General features: G+C 38.4%; 1 protein-coding gene across 6 annotated transcripts in view; it reads right to left on the reverse strand.

Moving 5' to 3' along the window:
• Positions 1-26,643, reverse strand: part of HIPK3 (homeodomain interacting protein kinase 3) — a 96,581-nt gene that overhangs the window by 45,443 nt on the left and 24,495 nt on the right. For 5 of the 6 annotated variants that reach the window (XM_027115070.1, XM_027115071.1, XM_027115074.1 and 2 more), the window contains one exon: positions 21,579-22,674. In XM_027115070.1, the coding sequence (XP_026970871.1) occupies positions 21,579-22,672 (1,094 nt within the window). In that variant the 5' untranslated portion in view covers positions 22,673-22,674. Of the gene's footprint in view, positions 1-21,578; positions 22,677-26,643 lie in introns of those variants that run through there. The other variant, XM_027115073.1, reaches the window with a different exon arrangement.

The following is a 26,643-nucleotide window of genomic DNA, read 5'->3' on the forward strand; positions in this document are numbered from 1 at the left end:
CAAATCTCACTTAGGTATATTGCATTTCACTAGTCTCTTCTATAAAGTAAGTTGGACTAAATGTCTATGTAGCTGTTTCCACCTCTATTTCCTTGTACATCCAACATCCTTAATACAAATATTTTTATCTTTAGGAACTGTTGATGATTAACTTAGCCTTACAGGAAGGAAAGGGAAAAATCCACGTTTATTTTATAGTGCCAGGGAGCATTTTGCTACAATATGAAACCAGCTCCTTACCACAGAGAGACTCCTGACATAACAGATACACAGGGTTCGTGTTATCAGGTGGTGTATGATAAAAACTATTGAAAGTTACCAAATGCTTCCTAAGTACAACATTTTACCCACACATTTTTAAGTATTCTAATCCCTTTTTTTGATTACTTTATCAGCCTTTTCCAATTGTATACAACTATTTCAAGGACAAAGGCATGCTATAATCTTGATGCCACCACAATTAGGTTTCCAAAAGGTCATTAGTTTGTGACATTTGCTGATCAGAACTGAAGGGGTAAAAAAGAGCAAAGTAGTTAAAAAAAAAAAAAAAGTCTTCTAATATATCTGTGTGTGCACACATCTGTGATCTCTAAAACCAATCCATAACACACCTCTAACAATGCAGGATAAGAAGAGTTAAGAGGCAGACACTATAGGTTAAAAAATCAATTACTAATCTAGTACAGAAGGCCAGACCAGAACAAGGCGGTGAGAAGAGCATGGCAAAATTTACATATGAGGATATTTCAGAGGTAAAATCAATAGGATCTGGTCATACAATGATTAGATACATAGCACAGAAACAGCCAACACTAAATAACAAAGGAAATGATTCCTTTAATAATTTTGATATGTAATATGGGAGGATGAGAAAACTTTGGGAGAAAAGATGAATCATTTGAACATGAGTTAGTAACATCCAGAGACTGCCCAAGGAGATAACTGGCAACAAACTAGGTGTTCAAAGGCAGAGCAGGGCTACAAGAAGGTATTTGAAAATTTACCATATTAAGCAAACAAACTGAAGTCATGGGAGACAGTAAGATCTCCAAGAGGGAACTACATTGAATGAGAAAGGGGCCGAAACTGAACCCTGAAGAATGTACTCATTTAAGAGGTGAAAAAAAGAACAAGAAAGTTTGTTAGAGAAGTGAAAGAAGGATCTGAGGGTATAGTGTTTAGGAAACCAGTACAGAACGTTTCAACAAAATAAAGCACTAACAGCAGTGAAAGACAGAGGTCCAGCCAGATGTGGACTTCAAAAAAAAAAAAAACTACCAAATTTGGTGATTAACAAACCAGTCATCGGTGTCCTTCAGCAGAGGAGTTTCAGGAAGATGAGGGGAAATCTCTGAAGAAGGAGCATGGTAAAATGGATAGACTGAACTGAGCTCAAATCACAGCTCTGCAATTAGCTGTGTACCACTGGGCAAGTTGCTTAACGTAGCTGAATCTCAAATTCCCCATTTGTCAAATAAAGACAGTACTACCACTTATCATGGTTGCTCTAAGGGTAAAGGGTAATTATGAAAAGTTTCTGGCACAGTGGCTGGTACTAAGCAGTCAATAAATGCTGCTTTTATATGAACTCTGTTTACTTTTACATTCTCATTCCCCACATAAAAGAGTATCTACCAGTTCAACGTATGACAGAGAAGACAGATGTAAAACTTTTTAAAATGTAGTGAAGAGTGAAGATAAAATTTAAATGATTTTGCTTTTTGCCTACTTACAGCCACCAATTTGAAAAAACAGAAATACCCTTGGTGATGACAAGAATGTGAGGAAAAGGACACGTTCACACATTATTGGTAAGGCTGTGCACTGGAATGGTACAACATTTCTGAAAGGAAATTGGCAGTGCCCAGCAGCACAACGTACATATCCTTTGACCCAACAATCCTCCTTCTAGAAATGTTGTGGAAATGTACCTTCAAGTGTCCAAGGACTTCCAGAAGGTTCCCGGCAGCATTATCAGAAAACAAATGAAATGTACATCATAGAGAACTGTTTAAAGAATAAAACATATTATAAAAATTATAAAGCAGAGTCACAATAAAGGGGAAAACTTCCTGTTTTGCTTCTTAGCCTTCTGTATTATTGAATTTTTTTCTGACAGTGAGCATCCATAACTATTATAATTCTAAAAACATTAAATCAAATAAATTTTAATTAGTATACTGGTTTTAGATAAATATATTCAAAACTTTTTGTAATTCACTGTTCTATCAAAAAAAAACACACACACACATTTGTTCTTTTTAATGTCAAAGCTTAGCACATATTAAATTCTCTCCTAAGTAATACAATCTTGCCACACCAACTGATGACTAAATTATTCACTGGCCACTGAACTGGCACTCTTCCGTGGCAGCAGGCACTCTGTTAATAACATCCACGGTGCTGAATTCCATTCATGGGAAAATGCTGAAGACTCAGAAACAAACAGGCACATGCATTCTGAGGTGTGTGGGGTCAGGACCGACATCTAATCCATAACATCATTACATTCTATTACAGTACATTCATGACACTATATACACCTTTGAAACAAAGCTATATAGCACAAGGGAAAAAACTGATAACCTTAGAAATTAAAGGCTTTTATTCAACTTAATTTTAAAACCATCAAGAAAGTTTTCTTTTTAACCTGTTATACTGTTAGTTATTTCTATTTCTATGTAACTACTATATTCAATTCTAGAATACAGTCATTCCAATCTGACATAAAATTACTGATTAGCCATTCATATGGCATTACATTTATTACGTATTTTACATCTAAAATCAACAGAGTTAACAAACTCACTTTGTGACCAAGATTTTACAAAACGATTTTGTCCTACGCCATAATAGTATTACTTAGCATTTATGTACTGTTGTCTTATAACTTAACATCACACCTATACAGCAAGAGGATCATAATACAGCTTTAAACCATTAATGTGCAAATATATAAAGTTAAGTAGCCTCCTCACAAGTCACATATACTAAGTAAATCAGTACTAGAATTAGGATTAAAATTCAGAATTCCAAGTCTGCTAGTTCTACCCAAATCCTATGATATTTTTCACATTGTTTCTTTTTCGTTATTACTGAAATCATTTGTGAAATCATAAGCACTGACTTGTCATTATATAAAAGAATTAAGTAAGGGATTATCTTAGAAGAGTTTATTAGGGAGAACAAAGTATGGACTCTTCAAAATACAGGAAATGATTATATGGGAAATGCCATATTATTTTTCATTTCATTTCAGGAAGGATGAAGGGAAGTAAGAAGAAAATTGGGAAGAAATGAAATTAGAAGTTACAAGTGCCTAGGCACATAGAACTGAAGGGGGTCTTAAATAACCTTTACAGGATTTAATACTTAGAATATCTAGACTTATTCCAAAGCTGTTTCCAAATGGACAGAATTTAGTACAAGGCAAAGTAGTCGTATTCTCTTTTCTCTCTTGAAGTAGTTTAGTTCCTTAGGTACTTAAAGAAACCTTATCGAAACTATAGTCCCTTGGCACAGACAGCCCAAGGACAGTCCTCTAAGCAAGATACTAATACACTTTGTTCTAAATTGGGTCTTCGTTGCTGCACAGGGGCTTTCTCTAGTTGTGGCGAGCAGGGGCTACTCTTTGTTGCAGTGCACGGGCTTCTCATTGTGGTGGCTTCTCTTGCTGCAGAGTACAGGCTCTAGGTGCGTGGGCTTCAGTAGTTCAGTAGTTGTGGCATGCGGGTTCAGGAGTTGTGGCTCACAGGCTGTGGAGCGCAGGCTCAGTAGTTGTGGCGCACGGTCTCAGTTGCTCCGCAGTGTGTGGGATCTTCCCGGACCAGGGCTCAAACCCGTGTCCCCTGCACTGGCAAGTGGATTCTTTTTTTTTTTTTTAATAAATTTATTTACTTATTTATTTCTGGCTATGTTGGGTCTCCCTTGCTGCACACAGGCTTTCTCTAGTTGTGGCGAGTGGGGGCTACTCTCCGCTGCAGTGCACAGGCTTCTCACTGTGGTGGCTTCTCTTGTTGTGGAGCACGGGCTCTAGGTGCACGGGCTTCAGTAGTTGTGGTACACAGGCTCAGTAGTCATGGCATATGGGCTTAGTTGCTCTGTGGCATGTTGGATCTTCCCGGACCAGGGCTCAAACCCATGTCCCACGCATTGGCAGATGGATTCTTAACCACTGCACCACCAGGGAAGCCTCAGTTCAGGATTTTAAACTGAGATGTATTTATGTTCCTCAGATAAAATACATGTATCTAATCCACTTGTTAACCAAGTTTCTTATGGTTAGCAGAATCAGTTACTTTATGTAACTGGGGGTGAGGCTATGTTAGAATTCTAGTTACCAAAGGGGAAATTTTTTTAACAATGAAAGATGCCTGAAAACAAAGAGGCCTACTTCATGTAATTCCCCAAAAAAATTTCCCTCGATATAAACTTAAAGAAAAGACTACATAGAGAAAATAAACTCATGGCCTCAGAACAGTCTAGACATCTAACAGAGGTCTATGAACTTCTGTATCTGTTTCTATAATATACCTGTAATTACCCAAAATAAGTATTTATTTCTTAAAATTTAAGACCACAAAAAAGTGACATCACAAAAAGATCTATTATACTTATCCCACTATGTGAAATACTCCCACACCCCTTAAGTACCCATGGGTATAAGCAGGACCCAGTTTTAAAAGGGAAGTCTCCTGTGATTACTGAAAAGAGTTCAGGGTGAGGTTGGACAAATAAATGTGTTAGGATACTATTAAAAGTTATGCATGTATGGGTAGGGGATTGTATAAGAAGATATCAAAAGTCCCTTCCAACTTTAAAATTTTGAGTCTATGTTCCAGTAATTCACAATAAGAGTAAGTATTTCCTAATTAAGGCTCAGTGAGTGCCTATTCCACATATAAATACCCTACTATGCTAAATATAGCTCAGAAGGAATGACTACAGGGTAGTTCAGGAAAAGACCATCCAGGAGGTAACATCTAAGTTAAGCCTTGAAGGATGAATACAATTTTCTTAGGAAGAACAGAGAAGGATATTCAGGCCTAGACAAAGGAATAGGAGTGAAAAGTACACAGCATGTTCAGAAAGTATTACTAGGCAAGGGATGCTCTGAGGGTAAATTGTACTATAAAGCTGAAAAGGAAAGATGAATCAAAATGTTAACATAGACAAAATGCATTATGTATTGACTATACCCACTGGTCAATCTACATTCTTAAATTCTGACATATATTAAAGGTAGTTTTAACATTGAAATTCTCGATATGTATTTTTATAACTATGTATGGGGACAGATGTTAACTAGACTTATTGTGGTGATCATTTCACAATATATACAAATATTGAACCATTATGTTGTACACCTGGAACTAATATAATATGTGTCAATTATACATCAATAAAAAAATTCTCAATGTGACCTCAAACTTGGGGGAAAATGATGATATAAATAAAAACAGTTCAAGGGACCCCAAATATTCATCTCTGAAAAAGAACAAAGTTGGAGGGTTCACACTTCCTGATTTCAAAACTTACTACAAAAGCTATGGTAATCAGATCACGTGGTATTGGTATAAACACAGAAAAATAGGCCAATGGAATAGAATATAGAGCCCAGAAATAAACCCTCAGGCATATGATCAAATGATCTTCTGTAAGGGTACCAAGACCACTCAATGGGGAAAGGACAGTCTCTTCAACAAACGATGTTGAAAAACTTGATATCCAAATGCAAAAAAAAAATGAAATTGGATCCTTATACTCACTATATACCAAAATTAACTCAAAATGGATTAAGGAGCTAAACCCTAAGACCTGAAACTACAGAGCTCCTAGAAGAAATCAAGGAGGAAAACTTCAGGACACTGGGTTTAGCAATGATTTTTTTGCTATGACACCAAAAGCACAAGCAACAAAATCAAAAACAGACAAATAGCACTACATCAGACTTAAAAATTTTGTACATCAAAGGACACAGAGTGGAAAGTCAACCTACAGAATGGGAGAAAATATTTGCAAATAATATATCTGATAAAGGCTTAATAACCAGAATATATAAAGAATTCCTACAACTCAACAACAAATAACAAGTTTATTTGTTTTTGCAGTACGCGGGTCTCTCACTGTTACGGCCTCTCCTGTTGCGGAGCACAGGCTCCAGATGCGCGGGCTCAGCGGCCACGGCTCACGGGCCCAGCCACTCCGCGGCATGTGGGATCTTCCTGGACCGGGGCACGAACCCGTGTCCCCTGCATCGGCAGGCAGACTCTCAACCACTGCGCCACCAGGGAAGCCCAACAAGGAAGTTTTTAAATCGACAAAAGAACAGACATTTCTCCAAAGATGATATCAAATGGCCAATATGCACATGAAAAAGTGTTCAACATCACTAGTTAAAGAAATGCAAATCAAAACCACCATGGGATATCACCTCATACCCATTAGGATGGCAAAAACGAAAGAAGGAGGCAAAAGGGGAGGAGGGTAAATGGAAGTAACCCAAATGTCCACGGATGGAAGAAATGGATAAACAAAATATGGTATATGCATACAATAAAATATATTCAGCCTTAAAAAGGAAGGAAATCCTGTCACACGCTACAACATGGATGAATCTTGAGGACATTATGCTAGGTGAAATACACCAGTCACAAAAAGACAAGGACTGTATGATTCTGCTTACATGAGATATTTCAAATAGTCAAACTCATAGAAACAAGGTAGAAAAAGTAGAATGATAGTTACCAGGGGCTGGGGAGAGGGAGAAAAGGGGTGGTGTTGTTTAATGAGTACAGAGTTTCAGATACGCAAGATGAAAAAGTTCTGGAAATCCATTTCATGCCAACTTGAACATACTTAACACCACTGAACTACATGCTTAAAAGTGGTCAAGATAGTAAATACTATGTGTTTTTTCACAATAAAAAATGAAAAATAATTTCCATATTAAAAATAATTTTGGCCACCAAATTGTTAGCTCAAGATGATATAGCACAGATATCAATTTGTTTTTCTAATATGTAGGTAGCAGTATGGACAAAATTTTTCAGAGTGAAATACATAAAGAAAGGGGTTAGCTAAGTATAAAAGTGGTCTAATATTATGTAGCAATTTTTAGAATAATTATGTTTAACATTCCTTCCTAAATATTAATGTATCTCAAATTATAATTCAGTAAATAATTCTAAAACAAACTGTAAAAGGTTTTTTAAATTCCCATCAATAATCAAGATTTCTATTTTTCACCTATTAGAAATTGAAAATTGTCTAAATCTAAGTAAAAAGAAAAAAGAGGAGTTAACTAAAATTCAGAGAGTGTCTTAGCTAGTCACGTTGATCTGAAAGTATTTAAAGTGACTTAAATCACTCAATCGTGAAACTAAAGGAACTTAGTCACAGTTGCAACTAAAATATTATTATCAAAAAGCTTCATGGAGGTTTAGCAAGGTGGGCTTCCCTAGTGGTGCAGTGGTTAGGAATCCACCTGCTAATGCAGGGAACACGGGTTTGAGCCCTGGTCCAGGAGGATTCCCCATGCCATGGAGCAGCTGGGCCCGTGTGCCACAACTGCTGAGCCTGTGCGCTCTGGAGCCCGCGAGCCACAACTACTGAGGCCCGTGCACCTAGACCCTGTGCTCCGCAACAAGAGAAGCCACCGCAATGAGAAGCCCGCTCACCACAACAAAGAGTAGTCCCCGCTCACCGCAACTAGAGAAAGCCAGTGTACAGCAACAAAGACCTGATGCAGCCACAAAAGAAAAAGTTTAGCAAGGTAAAGACATAAAAGATCAAATTTCAATTCTATTTAATCAAACATTTTGAATCTTACACTTTGAAGTTTATATCCCTCCCCCACACCCAAAACTCTGCTTTTGATTATAGCCACACTGTAGGGCTTCCCTGGTAGCGCAGTGGTTGAGAGTCCGCGTGCCGATACAGGGGACACGGGTTCGTGCCCCGGTCCGGGAAGATCCCACATGCCGCAGAGCGGCTAGGCCCATGAGCCATGGCCGCTGAGCCTGTGCGTCCGGAGCCTGTGCTGTGCTCCGCAACGGGAGAGGCCACAACAGTGAGAGGCCCGTGTACCACAAAAAAAAAAAAAAAAAATCCACTCTCTAGGAAACTACCAGTATATTCCATGGATATTAAGAACTATGCTAACTATTTTTGGCATTTAATTTGAAAGTGTTTAAGACCTAATTGCATTTATTTACTTTTTATTATAGAAAATTTCAAATACGTACAGTTGAACCACCATCTACCAATCACCCAGCTTCAAAAATTACCAGTGCATCAACAAAAAGACTCTAAAATTATAACGGCTACCCACTAGGTGGTAGTTGAAAAATCCCAGGTATATTACATTTATAAATACTTCAACAGGGGACTTCCCTGGCAGTCCAGTGGTTAAGACTCCGAGCTCCCAATTCAGGTCCCTGAATCGGGGACCATTCGGGTTCGGTCCCTGGTCGGGGAACTAGGAACCCACATGCTGCATGGGGCAGGGAAAAAATAAATTTAAAAAAAATTAACTTTTTTGGGGGGGCAGGAGGGCTGTGTTGGGTATTAGCTGTAACATGCAGGAATCTTTGTTGCGTTGCACAGGCTTCTCTCTAGTTGTGGCGTGCTGGGCTTTTGTTTGTTTGTTTGTTCTCTCTAGTTGTGGCACGCAGGCTCCAGAGCGCGTGGGCTCTGTAGTTTGCAGCACGTGGGCTCTCTCGTTGAGGCGCAAGGGCTCGGTAGTTGTGGCACGCAGCCTTAGTCGCCCTGCAGCATGTGGGATCTTAGTTCCCCGACCAGGGATCAAACCTGCGTCCCTTGCATTGGAAGATGGATTCTTTATCACTGGACCACGGGGGAAGTCCCAGAAAATTTTTTTTAAAAATACCTCAACATATAAAACTTTACGAGGTACTTTAATAACCACAATTCTCACATTAAAAAAATCAGTAATTCCTTAATATCGTCTGACATCCCATTTTTCTCTACTGCCTTATAACTGTCTCTTTACAGTTGATGTGTTCAATTAGTATTTAAATGGAGGTCACACATGAAATTTCTATTTAAATAGTTTCATAGAGTAAGATTACTCTACAGAAACTTATATTGAAAAAAAAAAAGTCCAAAGATATACAGTTAACCAAAAGCAAACTGCAAAACAATGTATTCTGTGACACTGTTTTTGTTTAAATATTTTTCTTAATATATGATAAGAAAAAGTAGTCACTTCTAGGGGATAAACAATAACCACTGATTTGGGGGAATTATAAAAACAGCCTAAAATAACTTAACTTTAAAAGCAAAATGTCATGATTTAGCTTAAAAATTTTTAAAGGCTATTATTTCACTTCCTCTGATCCAGGCAGTCATGTCTAGTAGAGCTTTCCAGGCTAAGTGTATATATATAGAAATATACTCTGAATCATAATGACATTCCTATTTGACAAATGAGAAAGCTGAGGCCATGAAGTCAGGTGTTTGTCTAAACTCACACACAATTTAAGTCAACAAATATCAACCATAACAAAGCATCTATCTCCTCAAGGGAAAAAAATTAATTCTAGTAAAAAACAAAATAGACACATTAATACTAAAACGTATCTCAAATCTATCGATTTCTTTCCACTGGCACCACCTCTTCTCTGTGGATTGATTACTTTAATGCCTCCTTCCTAATGGTTTTTCTACTCCTACTTTCATTCTTGTCCCCTTCCCCCTTGAAAGAGCAGCCAGAGAGATAAAGACATAAACCATATTGTGGCTACCCTCCAACCTCAAGTCACACCTCTACTTCTATACCCACTCCAAAAGGCCGAAGTCTCATTGGCAGGCTTTCAGATTCTTTACCTAACCAAGCTCTTTCTAATCTCAGAGCCTTCACGTGTGCTCTTTCCTCTGTCTAGGTCTCTCAACCACCGTGGATGGCAGGCTCCCATCAGATCTTAGTTTAATATATCATGTCCTTAGAGCTTTTTCCCTGTCCACCCAATCTAAAGTAGGTCCCTACAACTGATTAGCTATTTGGAAAAAGAACATTAGATCCACACCTCACACCAATTACAAGAATAAACTCGAAATGGATTAGAGATCTAAATGCTAAAAAACTATCTCTATAAGTACTAGAAGAAAAGAGGGCAAATGCCTCTTTAAACTTGATGTACAAAAAAGGCTTTCTAACTATGATTTAAAATCCAGAAGCAATAAAAGATTGATGAAATTGACCACACACACACAAAAAATTTTCACAAGGCAAAAAACATAAAAAATGAAAACAAAATTTAAAAAAAGGACAACATATATCATACGTAAAGAGCTAATATCCCTCATATATAAAGAAATCTTAAAATCTGAGGGACAAAGGACCAAATGCTTAATAGAAAAATGGGCAAAAGATATGAATAGGCAATTCACAAACATACACACACATACACACACACACCCCCTATAATTTTAAAATGATCCTTAAACATGAGATATTTAACTTCACTCATAAGACACATGCAAATTAGTATCACAAATATACCACGCTTGGCAAAATTTTAAAAGAATGACAACATATTCTGTTGGCAAGGCAATATAGAAGCAGGCACTATCATACATTGTTGATTAGAATGCAAATTTATACAGTCCTTACTGAAAAGAATTTGGCAATATTTAACAAAACTACACGTGTATTTACCTTTTGACTAATTCCACTTCTGGAAATTTACCTTGAAGATGCAACTCCAGCAAGACAAAAATACATATGTACAGAGTTATTCTTTGCAATTGTTTGTAATTGGGATACACAATAGTTAGAAAAATGGTTAGGAATTCCCTGGAAGTCCAGTGGTTAGGACTCTGTGCTCTCACTGCTGAGGGCCCAGGTTCAATCCCTGATTGGGGAACTAGGATCCCACAAGTCGTGTGGTGCAGCCAAAAGAAAAAAAGAAAAATGGCTAAATAAACTATGGTAATACACACAAAAAAGTGCTATTAAGCAGCAAAACAATGAGAAAGATCTCTGTGAACTGACATGAAGCGATTTCCAGGAAACACTGTTAAGGGAAAATAGCCAAGCACAAATAGGTATCTACAGTAAGTTATCTTTCTTATAAAAGGGGAACTGAGACATTTATCTGCTTACTTGCACCCGCTGCCAAACACACACACACACACACACACACAGAATAAATTTAAAAACCAATGATTATGATTACCAAAAGGAGTTGGGTAGGAATGAGGTAGAAAGAATGAGGGGGAGTCACGGAAGAGGGGGCATGACACTTCTGAGATAACATTTTAATACTGCTCTGATTTTCAGAACTATGTTAATGTTTCAAATAGTCAAATAAATAAACAAGGATATAAAGGACCCAAAATGGAATACAATGAAATGAACTTAATTATATTTCAAATAAATAACAATCACACTGAAGATGGGGGAAAGGGGAGTTGAAGAAGAACTAACCTAAGTAACTTTGGAACCCAGTACTTTAATACATCCTCCAAGTCTAAGGCTAAAGAATAAAACAACTATAAATAAATACATACTCCGGCTAGTAAATTAGCAGTGGTATGGGTTAGCAATTCCAAAACTACTTGAAGTGTATTCTAGAATTGAGCAAAGAAGTAACATTGTGGATAATGAGAGCCAAGTTTCTTCATGTCAGAGAAGAGATCATAAATAAAGGAAGAGGACAGAATGCACTCTGAGGTGTCAGAACTAAACATATCAGTATGAAATCATTGTTTTAATATATAAACAGATAGATACAGAATTACATACACACACACACACACACACACACATCTTCTAGCTTTGCCACTCAAAGGACCTAAAAGCAGTAACACCCTAGTACCAATGAGCACATCTGGGACTAGCATCCAGATCTTGTTTCCTAAATACCATTATCTCCAATAACAGGAACCAATGGTCCTTAGAAAAATGGCCAATACCAAGCACTGAGCAGGAAAAGTACAAAGTAAGCCTGGAACATCTTGTGCTGTCAGCAAGTAAGCTCTCAAGGAAGGATAGGGCCATGTTGAAGGGATACAGGAGCAAGCTTAAAAAGGCTCTTCTTACTCGACAGTGTAGGACAATTGTGCAGTAAAACAAATGACAAGTAATAGATTATAACCCACTGAATATGAATCTATAAGTCTATACAACAACAAACAGAGTGAAGGAAAGCTCTTCCTTACAGGAGAATTCCTTACACAGAGGAATGATAATGATAAAGTTAGAAAATCATCATTTTACAACCCCACACTTAATAACTGTTAAAGGCCATATTCATCAATGGATGCTAAAATTGGTCTATGAAAATAAGATGAGAAACAGTAATATATGAATAGTCTCAAAGTACCTCTCCACAAGATACTTATTAATTACAAAGAAAAAAACCTTATAGTAGAAAAATCTGGCAGTCACCACCTCAGTCAAGTGATCAAAGTTAACACTACTAGTAATGGGACGAATTGACAACATGTGCCTCCCGATATGTGAGAACAAAACATCACTTCTGTAAGGTAAAACACATAACATGAAAACATCAGACAAACCCAAACTAAGGAAGTTCTACAAAATAACTGGCCAGTACTCTTCAACAGTGTCAGGATCATGAAAGGCAAAGAAAATAAGGAGCTAATCCAGATAAGAGGACACTAGAGAGATATATGTGGCAAATAATGCAATGTGTGATTTTTTTTACATTGAGATATAGTTGATGTACAATAGTATGTACAGGTGTATAACACAGTGATTCACAATTTTTAAAGGTTACATTCAATTTATACTTATTATAAACTACTGGCTATATTCCCTGTGTTCTACAATATATTGCTGTATCTTTATTTTATACATAACAGTTTGTTCCTCTTAACCCCCTACCCTTATCTTGCCCCTCCCCCAACCCATCTCCCCAATGGTAATGACCAGTTTGTTCTCTATATGTTTCCTTTTTTGTTATATTCACTAGTTTAATTTTTTAGATTTCACATATAAATGTTATCATACAGTATTGTCTTTCTCTGTCTGACTTATTTCACTTAGCATTATACCCTCTAAGTACATCCGTGTTGTTGCAATGGCAACGTTTCAGTCTTTTTTATGGCTGAGTAGTACACCACTGTATATATATATTGCAATGTGTGAACTTGAATTCTGGGCAAGAAAAAAGTCAACAGTAAGACAACTGGCAAAATCTGAATTAAGTCTATAAATAAGTTACTAGTACTAAAGTGATTTTCATTTCCTCAAATCAAATAGTACTGAGCAGTTCAAACAGTTCATCAAATCAATAATACTGATGTTAGCCAATGATGATTCTGATTATTACACTGGGATTATGCAAGAGAATGTCCTTATGTTTAGGAATACTGTGTATTCCTAAACATAAGGACATTCTCTTACATATAATTATTTAGAGGTAAAGGGGCTTTACATCTAAAACTTGCTCTCAAACACTGTAACAACAGAAAAACACCTGTGTATCTGTATGTGCACACACACAGAAAAAGAATGAGTGATACGGGCTTCCCTGGTGGCACAGTGGTTAAGAATCCACTTGCCAATGCAGGGGACACGGGTTTGAGCCCTGGTCCGGGAAGATCCCACATGCTGTGGAGCAACTAAGCCTGTGTGCCACCATTACTGAGCCTGCACTCTAGAGCCTGTAAGTCACAACTACTGAGCCTGCGTGCCACAACTACTGAAGCCTGCATGCCTAGAGCCCGTGCTCCACAACAAGAGAAGCCACCGCAATGAGAAGCCCATGCACCACAATGAAGAGTAGCCCCCGCTTGCCGCTGCAACTAGAGGAAGCACAGCAATGAAGAAGGGAGGGAGGGACGGAGGAAGGAGGGAAGGGAAGGACGGAGGAGGGAAGGAAGGGAGGGAGGAAGGGAGGGAGGAGGAGAGGGAGGAAGGGAGGGGAGGGGAGGGGAGGGGAGGGGAGGAAGGGAGGGGGGGGAGGAAGGGAGGGAAGGAAGGGGGAGGGAAGGAAGGGAAAGAAAAGAAGAATGAGTGATAAAACTAGGGTGGTAAAATGCTTATATTTGGAGAATCTGCATACAATTCTTTGTACTATATTTGTACCTTTTTTATGTCTAAAATTATTACAAAGTAAAAAGTTAAAAAACAAGATAAAACAAAAAAAGTAAGTATCCTGTTAGTCTCTCTCCCTGTTCTTTTCCCATTACTTTTTGGTTATCTACATATTAGATTGTAAACATCATAATGGTGGGGTCTATATTTTTGCTCCTCAGTGTATAACCAGCACCCAGCATAATATTTTACACTTTATAGGCACTAAATATTCTGAATGAAAGACTTAATCATGGGGCTATATTAGAGTTTTCTATTCACATATCTTTTCACTGAGGTCTCCATCAACAGATGAATGGATAGATAAAATGTGGTATATCTATACAGTGGAATTATTTGGCAACAACAACAAAAAATGTGAAGTGTTGATACATGCTACAACACAGATGAACTTTGAAAACATTACACTAAGTGGAAAAAAGCCAGTTAAAAAAGACAATGTACTGTATGATTACATTCATGAGATGTTTGGAAAATGCAAATCTGTAGAGACAGAAAGTAGATTTTTTGTTGCCTAGGGCTAGAGATGGGAAGATTGTGGAAAGATGGCTAAAGAGTGCTGGGGAGCAGGGATCGGGGTTCTTGAGGGGTAAGGAAAATGTTCTAAAATTGTGGTGATGATGCACAACTGTGAATACACTAAAAGACAATGAATTGTACACTTTAAATGGGTAAAATTCATAGCATGTGATTTATAGCTCAATAAAGGTGTTTTCAAAAAAAAAAAACTTTAAGAGCCCTGTCAAAATTTTTATTTGAAGGCCTGATATAGTAGTAAAGTAATCTATGTCTGTGACCACAATATATGACACTGAAAACCACTTCATTATAGACTTTTGGAATCTTCTGTTAAAACTTCTGTTAAGGGCTTCCCGGGTGGCGCAGTGGTTGAGAGTCCGCCTACCGATGCAGGGGACACGGGTTCGTGCCCCAGTCCAGGAAGATCCTACATGCCACAGAGCGGCTGGGCCCGTGAGCCATGGCCGCTGAGCCTGTGCGTCCGGAGCCTGTGCTCCGCAACAGGAGAGGCCACAACAGTGAGAGGCCCGTGTACCGCAAAACAAAAACAAAAACAAAAACAAACTTCTGTTAAAACTAAACCCAGTTGACAACTTTTTATTTGTCTAATAAAGATTCCTAAGCAAAAACAACTTTTGTGATACAGAGAAGAAGCTGCCAGCAATTTCAGCCAATACTGAGCTCTAAGGTAAGGGTGAGTTTGTGAGAGAACACTCCTTAAGACTAGCCAATCCTGGGAATTCCCTGGAGGTCCAGTGGTTAGGACTTGGCACTTTCATGGCCGTGGCCTGGGTTTAATCCCTGGTCTGGGAACTAAGATCCTGCAAGCCAAAAACAAACCAAAAAAAGTCTAGTCAATACTAACTCCTTCTCTACTTTCAAGTCTCATTCAAGTCAAGGGTCATCTTTCCCCCAGACACCCTCTCTGAACCCTCACATTAGGCTAAGGGCTCTCCTCTGGGTTCCCACAGCACCCTGCACACACTTCTACCCTAGAACTTCTTGACACAAACTATTTTTCTCCTCCATTAAATGATGAAACCATGTTTTATCTGTATCCCTAGCACCTAGCACAATGCCAGCACACAAAAAGGGCTCAACAAAAATTGTGTTAATCTTGCATTGTAAACTTGGACCTGTGCGAACTGTATAAGCCTCAGTTTTCTATTTCTTAAATAGGAATTCCACCAAGCGTCTATCTAAGAACACAGAGACTGAGACATGAGGAACAAACTAGGAATTATATGTAGAAGCACTTGAAAAAAGGATGCAGTACACATACACAATCTTCTGTTATTATAAAGTACCCTATATAAAATACTAGTTATTTTTTTATGGGTCATTCTGTGTGCCTTAACTTTGTTACAGGAACTTTGTCTTTGATACTTCAGGGTCTAAAAAGGCATGAGGGGTTGGGAATGCCCTAAACCAAAACTGATAAGCTTGAATTGTTTTTTACCATTACATATCTCTTTGTCAACTGTCACATGGAAAAGAGCAGCATTTACTTCAACAACAACTAACGCTAAAAATAAGTAGCAAAGAATACAACCGCTATACAGGTTACTTTCCAGCCCACTTTCCTGTCTCTATGCTCTGAAATGACTCAGAACCACAGGCTAAAATTCTATATTTAAAAGAGAAGAAAAAGATATTTATGACCTGAATGTTGCCACCACACCTCATAAATACAGCACCTTCTGCTGCTAAAACCTTTTATGCATTCAAGAGCCCTACGTGTTCTTGACAGAAACCATACTCAAGCAGCTGAATTTAGAACATGCTGACCTTGAGCAAATCAATGCCCTTAGCATGTACTTCTGGCTTATATCACTACAAGAGCTAGACAGCCTCACCATCTATAGTAGTCAACAATTTCTGGCCACAATCCGCTGTCTATTTTAAGATATCCCTACTATGCTTCTGTGTTGCACAGTTCAAAAAAATAGAATAACACATGAATCTGTGTTTAAATGCAAATCGTTTACTTTGGAACCTGGGCTATGTGTATTCCCACTGTGATTGGCTCAAAAATATTTAATTTGTTAAGTTTCACTTCCTGCTTTCTTCTTTTTTTTTTTTTTAGCAATTTAAAAAAAATTTTTTTTTCTCTTTTTATTTTATTTATTTTTTTAGCTACGCTGGGTCTTCGTTGCTCCACACGGGCTTTCTCTAGTTGCAGCGAGCGGGGGCTACTCTTCATTGCAGTACGCGGGCTTCTCATTGAGGTGGCTTCTCTTGTTGCGGAGCACAGGCCCTAGAGCACACAGGCTTCGGTAGTTGTGGCACGTGGACTCAGTAGCTGTGGCTCTCAGGCTCTAGAGCGCAAACTCAGTAGTTGTGGCGCACGGGCTTAGTTGCTCCACGGCATGTGGGATCTTCCCAGACCAGGCCTCGAACCCGTGTCCCCTGCATTGGCAGGCAGATTCTTAACCACTGCACCACCAGGGAAGTCCCTCATTTTTTAAATACAATCTATTTTAAACAAAGAGTAAAAAAAAAATCAAGTATGAGACACCTCTGCTTATTGCCTAATCAGGTTTATAACAAAAACTAAGGCAGAGGGACTTCCCTGGTGGTCCAGTGGTTGAGAATCTGCTTTCCAATGCACGGGACTGGGTTCAATCCCTGGTCACGGAACTAAGATCCCACATGCCATGGGGCAACTAAGCCCACGTGGGGCAACTAAGCCTGTGCTGCAACTACTGAGCCCCTGCACCACAACTACAGAGCCCACACGCCCTGGAGCCTGCATGCCACAACTAGAAAGCCCATGCACCACAAATACTGAGCCTGCACACTCTGGAGCCTGCACGCTGCAACTACTGAGCCCACACACCACAACTAGAGAGAAACCCATGCACTGCAACGAAAGATCCCGCATGCCGCAACTAAGACCCAATGCAGTGTGATGAATTGGGAGATTGGGATTGACATATATACGCTAATATGTATAAAATGGATAACTAATAAGAACCTGCTGTATAAAAAAATTAAATAAAATTCAAAAAAAAAGATCCAATGCAGCCTTAAATAAACAAATAAGTATTAAAAAAAAAACTAAGGCAGAATTGACAAAGCTCCAAATAAAAAGTACAAATACTGAAAAATAATGATTACCTGCTATTTTTATGCAAAATTATACTAGACATTAAAACACTAGCTGACGACTTCCCTGGTGGCGCAGTGGTTAAGAATCCTCCTGCCAATGCAGGGGACACGGGTTCAAGCCCTGGTCCGGGAAGATCCCACATGCCGTGGAGCAACTAAGCCCGTGTGCCACAACTACTGAGCCTGCACTCTAGAGCCCATGTGCCACAACTACTGAGCCTGTGCTCTAGAGCCCACGAGCCACAACTACTGAGCCCACGTGCCACAATTACTGAAGCCCGTGCGCCTAGAGCCCATGCTCCACAACAAGAGAATCCACTGCAATGAGAAGCCTACACACCGCAACGAAGAGTAGCCCCCGCTCGCCACAACTAGAGAAAGTCTGTGCACAGCAACAAAGACCCAATGCAGCCAAAAATAAATGAAATAAAATAATTTAAAAAAAAACACTAGCTGATTAAGGGCTACATTACATTTTCACCAATCTACCATAATATTTACAAACTCTTCTAACTCTTCATCCAACTGACATAAACTCCATTTTTTAATTTTTTTATCCAAGAAACACCAACTACTATTTTTACAAATAAGAGCCTCATTTTTTTTTTTTATCTAAACACAGAACCTGTAATTTAGCAACTGTATAGCTTCTGAAATTCAGGTAAATTATTTACTTGAAATGTATGTATAAAAACAAATTAGAAACTACTAGTTGTACTTAGCAGTTATTCATAGCTTATTTTTCTATTCCCAAAAGAGGCTAATATTTGTGCAAAGACCTAATGCTAAAAACCAGTATCATAAAATATTTAGTGTCTTAGACTGCTTTTTAAAGGATTTCCTTTACTCTCTTGAAACATTTAACAAACAGATCATCTCAAGTATAAAAAATAAAGCTCTTTTTTACTCTCATCCAAAAGATTTCAAATAAAGAAAAGGAGTCTAGGTATCACACATAACTAAATCTGATATGCCGAATAATGCAGGACCCAAATATAATGAAGTCATTTACTAACAAGTGAACTAAAAATAGAGCCCAAGCAGCTGGAGCCTGGGGGTTTATATAATATGCTAGCTGACTTCTAAAAGCTCCTAAGACAGAATCCACAGAATACAAAGGCAAGAGGGAAACAACGCCATTCCTCTCATGCTGTTAAATCAGATATTAAAATAACTTTTCCAGAAAAATATTAACTAAAAGCTAATCTTGTGTTACATTAAATTGAAAAAAAACTCTCAAGAGCACAGAGGATGAAATAAATCTAATTACAGGAGATGTCAATTAAGACTCACTACAGTGCCACACTACAATACCTTTTAAACCATCTAGAAGGTTTTAAGGGACTTCCCTGGTGGCGTAGTGGTTAACAATCCGCCTGCCAATGCAGGGAACACGGGTTCAATCCCTGGTCCAGGAAGACCCCACATGCTGCGAGCAACTAAGCCCATGTGGCACAACTACTGAGCCTGCGCTCTAGAGCCCAAGAGCCACAACTACTGAGCCCGCATGGCACAACTACTGAAACCCACGCACTCTAGGGCACGCATACGCAACTACTGAGCCCACGTGCTGCCAACTACTAAAGCCCACGTGCCTAGAGTCCACGCTCCGCAACAAGAGAAGCCACCTCAACGAGAAGCCCACACACCGCAGCGAAGAGCAGCCCCCGCTCGCCTCAACTAGAGAAAAGCCTGCGCACAGCAACAAAGACCCAACACAGCCAGAAAATAAAAATAAATTAAAAACAAATTTTTTAATAAAATTTTTTAAATAAAAAAAAAAGGTTTTAAGAACAGTATCTAGCACTGTAATACTAAAAATTATAACATCAGGAATATAAAGGGTAAATTAGGCTGTATTCCTAATTTCTAACATATATTTTAGTAAACTTAATTATCACCAAGTGACATAAATGTGGGTTTCCTTCTGATAAACTATTAATGGTAGAACATATGTTTGGAGCTGATTTTTGTAGTAGCTAATTTCTGCTTTATCTTGTCCTGGGTACTAAGGCATATATTTGCAAGAAGCTAATCAGGGTGACAGGTATAGTACAAAGGCAGATGCAATACCAGAAAATAACTACCCCGTGTTGGGCCTAAATATATAATCCTCATGTTCTAACAATTTCCAACAATAAACTGCATGTGTTCATCTATTTACTAACTTATTAATAATGGCCAATATTGGCAGATCCTACATCTGCCCACTGTGCTGGGGCTCGTGGGGCTCCAGGATACACCAAGATCATAAACTCATTTAGGCTGAAATGAAAAGAATTTCCCAAAATTATAAGACTATGAATTCAGGGACCTCCCTGGTGGTGCAGTGGTTAAGAATCCGCCTGCCAATGCAGGGGACACAGGTTCCAGCCCTGGTCAGGGAAGATCCCACATGCCGCCGAGCAACTAAGCCCGTGCGTCACAACAACTGAGACTGCACTCTAGAGCCCGTGAGCCACAACTGCTGAGCGCGCACGCCTAGAGCCCGTGCTCCGCCAACGAGAGAAGCCACCGCAATGGGAAGCTCACGCACTGCAATGAAGAGTAGCCCCCACTCACTGCAACTAGAGAAAGCCCGCGCACAGCAACGAAGACCCAACGCAGCCAAAAATAAATTTAAAAAAATACTATGAATTCAAAAACATTTACAAACTAAAGACAATATTTTGAATCATAGTAATCATTAGCTACCCTCAAGACCATCTATTGTACTCCAGGCTGTAGTACACAGAAATTATTTTCTTCTTCAAATTCCACCCATAGCACCAACACCAAAACAACATTTACCTAAAGCATATATGGAAAGACCATAATAAAACTTGTTATGAAAAAGTGGCCTGAACATTTGTGGCAGCCGCAGAAGTGTGTTTAAATCTTAAAATCACTAATCTGAATTTTTATAACTTCTAAATGTTCAGTTACATCAGATGTGTCATTAAAAAGCTAGCTCTCTTAAGTGCTGAAAAGTGCCCAAAGATATGTACAAAAATTACTATAAACCCTTTCTCAATATTTAGACTTCTGCTTAATCATCACTGATCACCTATTATTCCTTCAGGTCCTCTATTAACAATAAAAATAACCAATGTCTTTAGCACAGAACTTTGCAGTAGCAATTTCTATTCTGCTTGAGCAGATTTTATGCCTAAATTTTTTTCTTTTTAATATGAGTTCACTTGTTCCCTCTGTCCTTTGTTTCTTTTCCTGCCTTCTCTTGTGTTTTGGGGGGGGTTTCTTTACATCGTTTTTGGAGTATAATTGCTTCATAATGTTGTGTTAGTTTTTACTGTACAACAAAGTGAATCAGCTATACATATACATATATCCCCATATCCCCTCCCTCTTGCATCTCCCTCCCACCCTCCCTATCCCACCCCTCTAGGTGGTCACGAGCTGATCTCCCTGTGCTATGCGGCTGCTTCCCACTAGCAATCTATTTTACATCTGGTAGTGTATATATGTCCATGCCACTCTCTCACTTCATCCCAGCTTCCCCTTCCCCACCTGTGTCCATTCTCTACGTCTGTGTCTTTATTCCTGTCCTGCCCCTAGGTTCTTCAGAACCTTCTGTTTTTTTAGATTCCATATATATGTGTTAGCATACGGTATTTGTTTTTCTCTTTCTGACTTACTTTACTCTGTATGATGGTCTCTAGGTCCACCCACCTCACCACAAATAACTCAATTTCGTTCCTTTTTATGTATGCCTAGATTTTTAAAACCTCAAGCCTAAACTGAACTTATCTTGATCTCTATTTATCCGAAGCAGTCTTTTTCACCACATACACACAAAAAATTATTTCATTCAGCAAAAATTCAACATTTATCAAATAACCAAAAAATAGTTGTCACCTACCTGTAGTACCGAGATTGCAGATATGTTGAACAAACAGTCTTTGATACGTGACTGGCAGACCCAAAGTCTATTACTTTAACCCTATATGGCTGTCGAACAGGATCCACCAACATAATATTCTCTGGTTTGAGGTCTGCGTGAATTAAACCAAGACTTTTCAATTTTTTCAGTGCAGTGGCCACTTGCTGAAGAATGGGTCGAATTACTTTTAGTGGCAGAGGACTGAACTTATTTTGTTTCAGAAAGTCATACAAGTTTTGTTCCAGCATCTCAAAGACTAAACAAGTATGGTTACGGTGCTGAAAGCATTCATAAGCTCGTACAAAGTTATATTCATCAGCATTTTCAGTACTGAGCCTTGCTAATATGCTCACTTCTATCTGACCTTGACGTGCATAAGAAGGGTGGTTCTTCAAAATTTTGATTGCTACAATTTCATTTGTCCCTCTTTTCCAGCATTTGACTACCTGGCCAAAAGTGCCTCGACCAAGAAAATCAAGGACTTCGTAAGTATTTTTCATGGAGCATAAGACTTCATGCTGTACTAACTGATAGTCACCTTCTCCAGTGGTACAATTCTGTTTTGTTCCTGTGGTAGCTGTCACAACTGTCACTGGATTTCCCATGTTGGTTTGCAACATTGCAGGAAGTATGGACAACTCATCCACAATCTGCATTGCGCTATGATTATCCAACTCCTCACTCTTGCGCTTCAATCCACATCGCTGGGGGCCTTCTAGGAAATTCAACCTGTGTCGCCACGCCCCAATCTGAGGTGCCTCCACTTGAGTTTGCTGCGCCTGAGCTGCTATAACCTTTGTAGCACCCGCAGTGCTTTTTAAAACAACAGCACTTGTCTGCAATGAAAGGTTGTGTCCTCGAGGTCTGTTAAATGGTATCTTTGTCTGAAAAGCACTACCCTTCGTGGGAGGATGAGAATTTCCAACGTTTCTACCATTCACATAGGTCCGTGGATAGTTTCTTTCCTGGAATACACAACTGCTTGGCTCTACTTTGAGTTTCTTCACACTACAAAAGGCACTTGACTGAGTTTGATAAATATACGGTGGGTAGACCAAGACTTGTGAGGCCATACCTGCAAAAGAAAAAAACGGCCATGTTAGCTACAAAAATTTAATTTTTTAAATCTCATGAAGAAAACATTTAAGGATCAAGTCCATAATTTATAAAAATAGTTAAATTCCATTAAGATTTTTTCCCCTTGGAGGAGAAAAACATTTTCAATGCTCCATTTTAGTTACTTAGTACTTCAGATATTTTGTGTATTGCATGAAAGGTCGGGACTAAACAGCTGAGTGCATTCATTTAATCAATAAATATTTACTGCTAAGCTACAATGGCCAAGATATGCCCTAAGAACTGTACCAACCACTTTCCCTCCAAAAGAAAAGGTACAGATCCTTAAACTGTACACATTTGGCAAAAGTAAAACATTCTATTACCAATATATCATTTATGAACCAATGACCAAAACCGAAAATATATATTACATAAATGTAGTTACATTCCATAAACCTAAAGCTCCAGAACTGCCTCAGGGAGAAAAAAAAATCAATTGTAAAAATAAGTATGTAAGCCAGATAGAGTTCGTTTTCACAATGTCCTCTTTACTTAACGTCATTTTCCACATCCACCCTTGTAGCAAACTCCTTTACATTCAAATCAAAGTGATACATTTTTTTTCTTTTTCTGGCTTGTGGGATCTTAGTCCTCCAACCAGGGATTGAACCCAGGCCCTCAGCAGTGAAAGCACTGAATCCTAACCACTGGACCGCCAGGGAATTCCTGAGACAATACCTTTTTTTTTTTTAGACTTTCTATTTTATATTGGAGTATAGTTGATTAACAATGTTGTGTTAGTTTCAGGTTTACAGCAAAGTGATTCAGTTATACATGTATCTATTCTTTTTCAAATTCTTTTCCTATTTATGCTGTTACATAATATTGAGCAGTGTTCCCTGTGCTATACAGTAGGTCCTTGTTGGTTATCCATTTTAAATATAGCAGTTTATACATGTCAATCCCAAACTCCCTAACTACCCATTCCCCCCTGGCAATCATAAGTTCATTCTCTAAGTCTGTGAGTCTGTTTCTGTTTTGTAAATAAGTTCATCTTTTTTTTTTTTAAGATTCCACATGTAAGCGATATCTTATGATATTTCTCTTTCTATTTCTGACTTACTTCACTCAGTATGACAATTTTCAGGTCCATCTATGTTGCTGCAAATGGCATTATTTCATTCTTTTTAATGGCTGAGTAATATTCCATTGTACAACACCTTCTTGATGAAGCCTTGCCTGGAACACCCACACTCACCCTCCAGGCAGAATTGGGTATTCAGTGCTCTCGTAGAAGCTTACATATTCCTTTAATTAGCATTCATGATATGACATGCCTGACATTACACTGTAACTGTCAGCACATACAACAGTCTTTCACACTAGATCTGAAACAAAGTGCTCATAATATAGAGTTGGTTTTCAATAAATGTTGGTTGGTTGAATTAACTTCAAAATATTTCCATTCTCCACAATTTAAAAATCTGTATCATATTCTGGGCAGTCTCCTACCATTTTAACAAATCAAACATCAATTCTTTAACTCAAAAACAACAGATTGCCATCACTATATGTAATTATATATAATATTTAAAATAATAAGAGCTACCACCTACTATGCAACAGTTTAACAAATGCTTTATTTGCAGTATTTTACTTAGTACCAATTAGCTGTTAAGGAAACTAAAGCTCAGAGGGACTAGGTAATTGGTTCAAAGTCACACAGCTAGGGTGTAGTAAAAGGAGCAGGAAAATACAATGCCCCTTCAGGTAAAAGGCATAAATTTATGCCTCCTTCAACTTATAAACAATTCTTGTTACAACCTACCACTTTCCTAAGTTGACCTGGCTTTGGCAAGAAATCAGCTACAAAACCTTATTACACAAATTAAGATTTGTTGTTCAATGTGTAAGAGAAAATCGTAAATTGAAATCCTGGAGTTCCAAACCTTTTCATCCATTTTCTTAAAATCTTGTTGGCATCTATTCTATACTTTTACTCAGGGGAGGTTTCAAAACTCCACCAATTATCATCTTTTTAATGAGGCCAAGCCACATCAAAAACTCCTTCTAAACATATATCAAGCTCACTCTCTAACTCACTTAACACTGTGAAGCTCCCCAACCTCATCTTCAACAACTTAACATTATCATGATTCTCCTTATTTCAAAGCACGTCTGTGACCCACACCCATAGAAACAGACACAATGACAGATGATGAAACTCACAAACGAGTTTCTAAAACAGCTCTTATAAATATACTGATGGATTTAAAGAAGAACATGAACATAAACAGGAGACACATGAAAATCATTTTTAAAATGGAACTGGTGAGCCTGGAGAACCCTACATACCATTCATAGATGGTGGGAAAGAAATTTGGCAATACCTAACAAAATTGCAAATGGATATGTTCTCTGATCAAGAATCAGATAACTCAGATACAGTACAAGACAGTCATGCAGCACTGTTTGTAAAGAAACACAACACTGGAAACAACCTAAGCATCCATCCAAAAGGCATCAGTTAGATACACTTTGATACACAGACCAACCAGAGTCTTAAAAAAAAACAATGAAAACAATCTTTTTACCCTGCTATAACCTGATTCCCAAGATAATATTGTTACATGAAAAAGGCAAAATTCAGAAAAATGTGTACTTTACAACAGATATTACCACGTGTGTTTAATTAATAAGGGGAATTATATTATCAATATTTTTGCACATACATTTATTTGTGTACATACATAAAGAAGCTGTAGGTTTCTCCGCCTTAGAGAAGAATAACAAGAATACTGGGGGCAATGAGAAAGATTGACTTTACACTGTATGTCCTTTTTACCACCTTATTTTTTACTATGTACCTGTGTTACCTGTTCAAAAAAGTTTTTTAATCATCTGGGAAACCTATTAAAACATACAGATGAAACAATTTCAAGATGAAATAATATATCTGGGATATGCTTCAAAATAACAAAGTGGATGGGGATATAGATAAAATGAAATTAGCCATAAATTATTCATCATAGGAGCTTGATAGTGAATAAAAAGGGGTTCATTATACTATCCTATATACTTTTGAATATGTATACATTTTTCCTTAATAAAAAGTTAAGTAAGGGACTTCCCTGGTGGTCCAGTGGGTAAGACTCCACACTCCCAATGCAGGGGCCCGGGTTCAATCCCCGGTTAGGGAACTAGATCCCACACACATGGCGCAACTAAGAGTTCGCATGCTGCAACTAAGAGTCCACATGCTGCAACCAAGAAGTATGCATGCTGTACTCAAGATCCCACATACCGCAACTAAACATGCCACAACAAAGATCCTGTGTGCCACACTAAGACCCTGCACAGACAAAATAAATAAATAATTTTTAAAAAATGTTTAAAAACAAAAACTTAAGTAAACATGTATTTAAAACTCCAGAAAAATTCTGATTCAGTAAATCTGTGGTGAGGTTCAGGTATCTGTATGTATACAAGTTCTCAAGGCCATTTATTGACAGATTCACACTAACTATTCACACTACTGAGAACCAATGATCTCATCTGTACAAAACCCTAGGCAAATTCAAGTCCTACCACTTCATGGCCCTCAAGTCTGAAAAATCAGGATGAACTCCTAGGGAATAAAATGCATACCACGCTAAGCCAATCCATGCCATGTTAAATAAAGGTGTTATGTGAACAACCGCTGAGATCCAAGTAATTGACCTAGAGATTTTTTTTAAAAAAAACACTACTGCATTTCTTGGGGCTTCCCTGGTGGCGCAGTGGTTCAGAATCTGCCTGCCAATGCAGGGGACACAGGTTCGAGCCCTGGTCTGGGAAGATCCCACATGCCGCGGAGCAACTGGGCCCGTGAGCCACTGGGCCCGTGAGCCACGATTACTGAGCCTGCGCATCTGGAGTCTGTGCTCCTCAACAACAGAGGCTGCGATAGTGACAGGCCTGCACGCCGCGATGAAGAGTGGCCCCC

The sequence above is a fragment of the Aethalodelphis obliquidens genome, unplaced genomic scaffold (genome assembly GCF_003676395.1).
Source record: "Aethalodelphis obliquidens isolate GAN/ISIS:26980383/991018 unplaced genomic scaffold, ASM367639v1 scaffold14, whole genome shotgun sequence".
In the NCBI taxonomy this organism is placed as follows: Eukaryota; Metazoa; Chordata; class Mammalia; order Artiodactyla; family Delphinidae; genus Aethalodelphis; species Aethalodelphis obliquidens.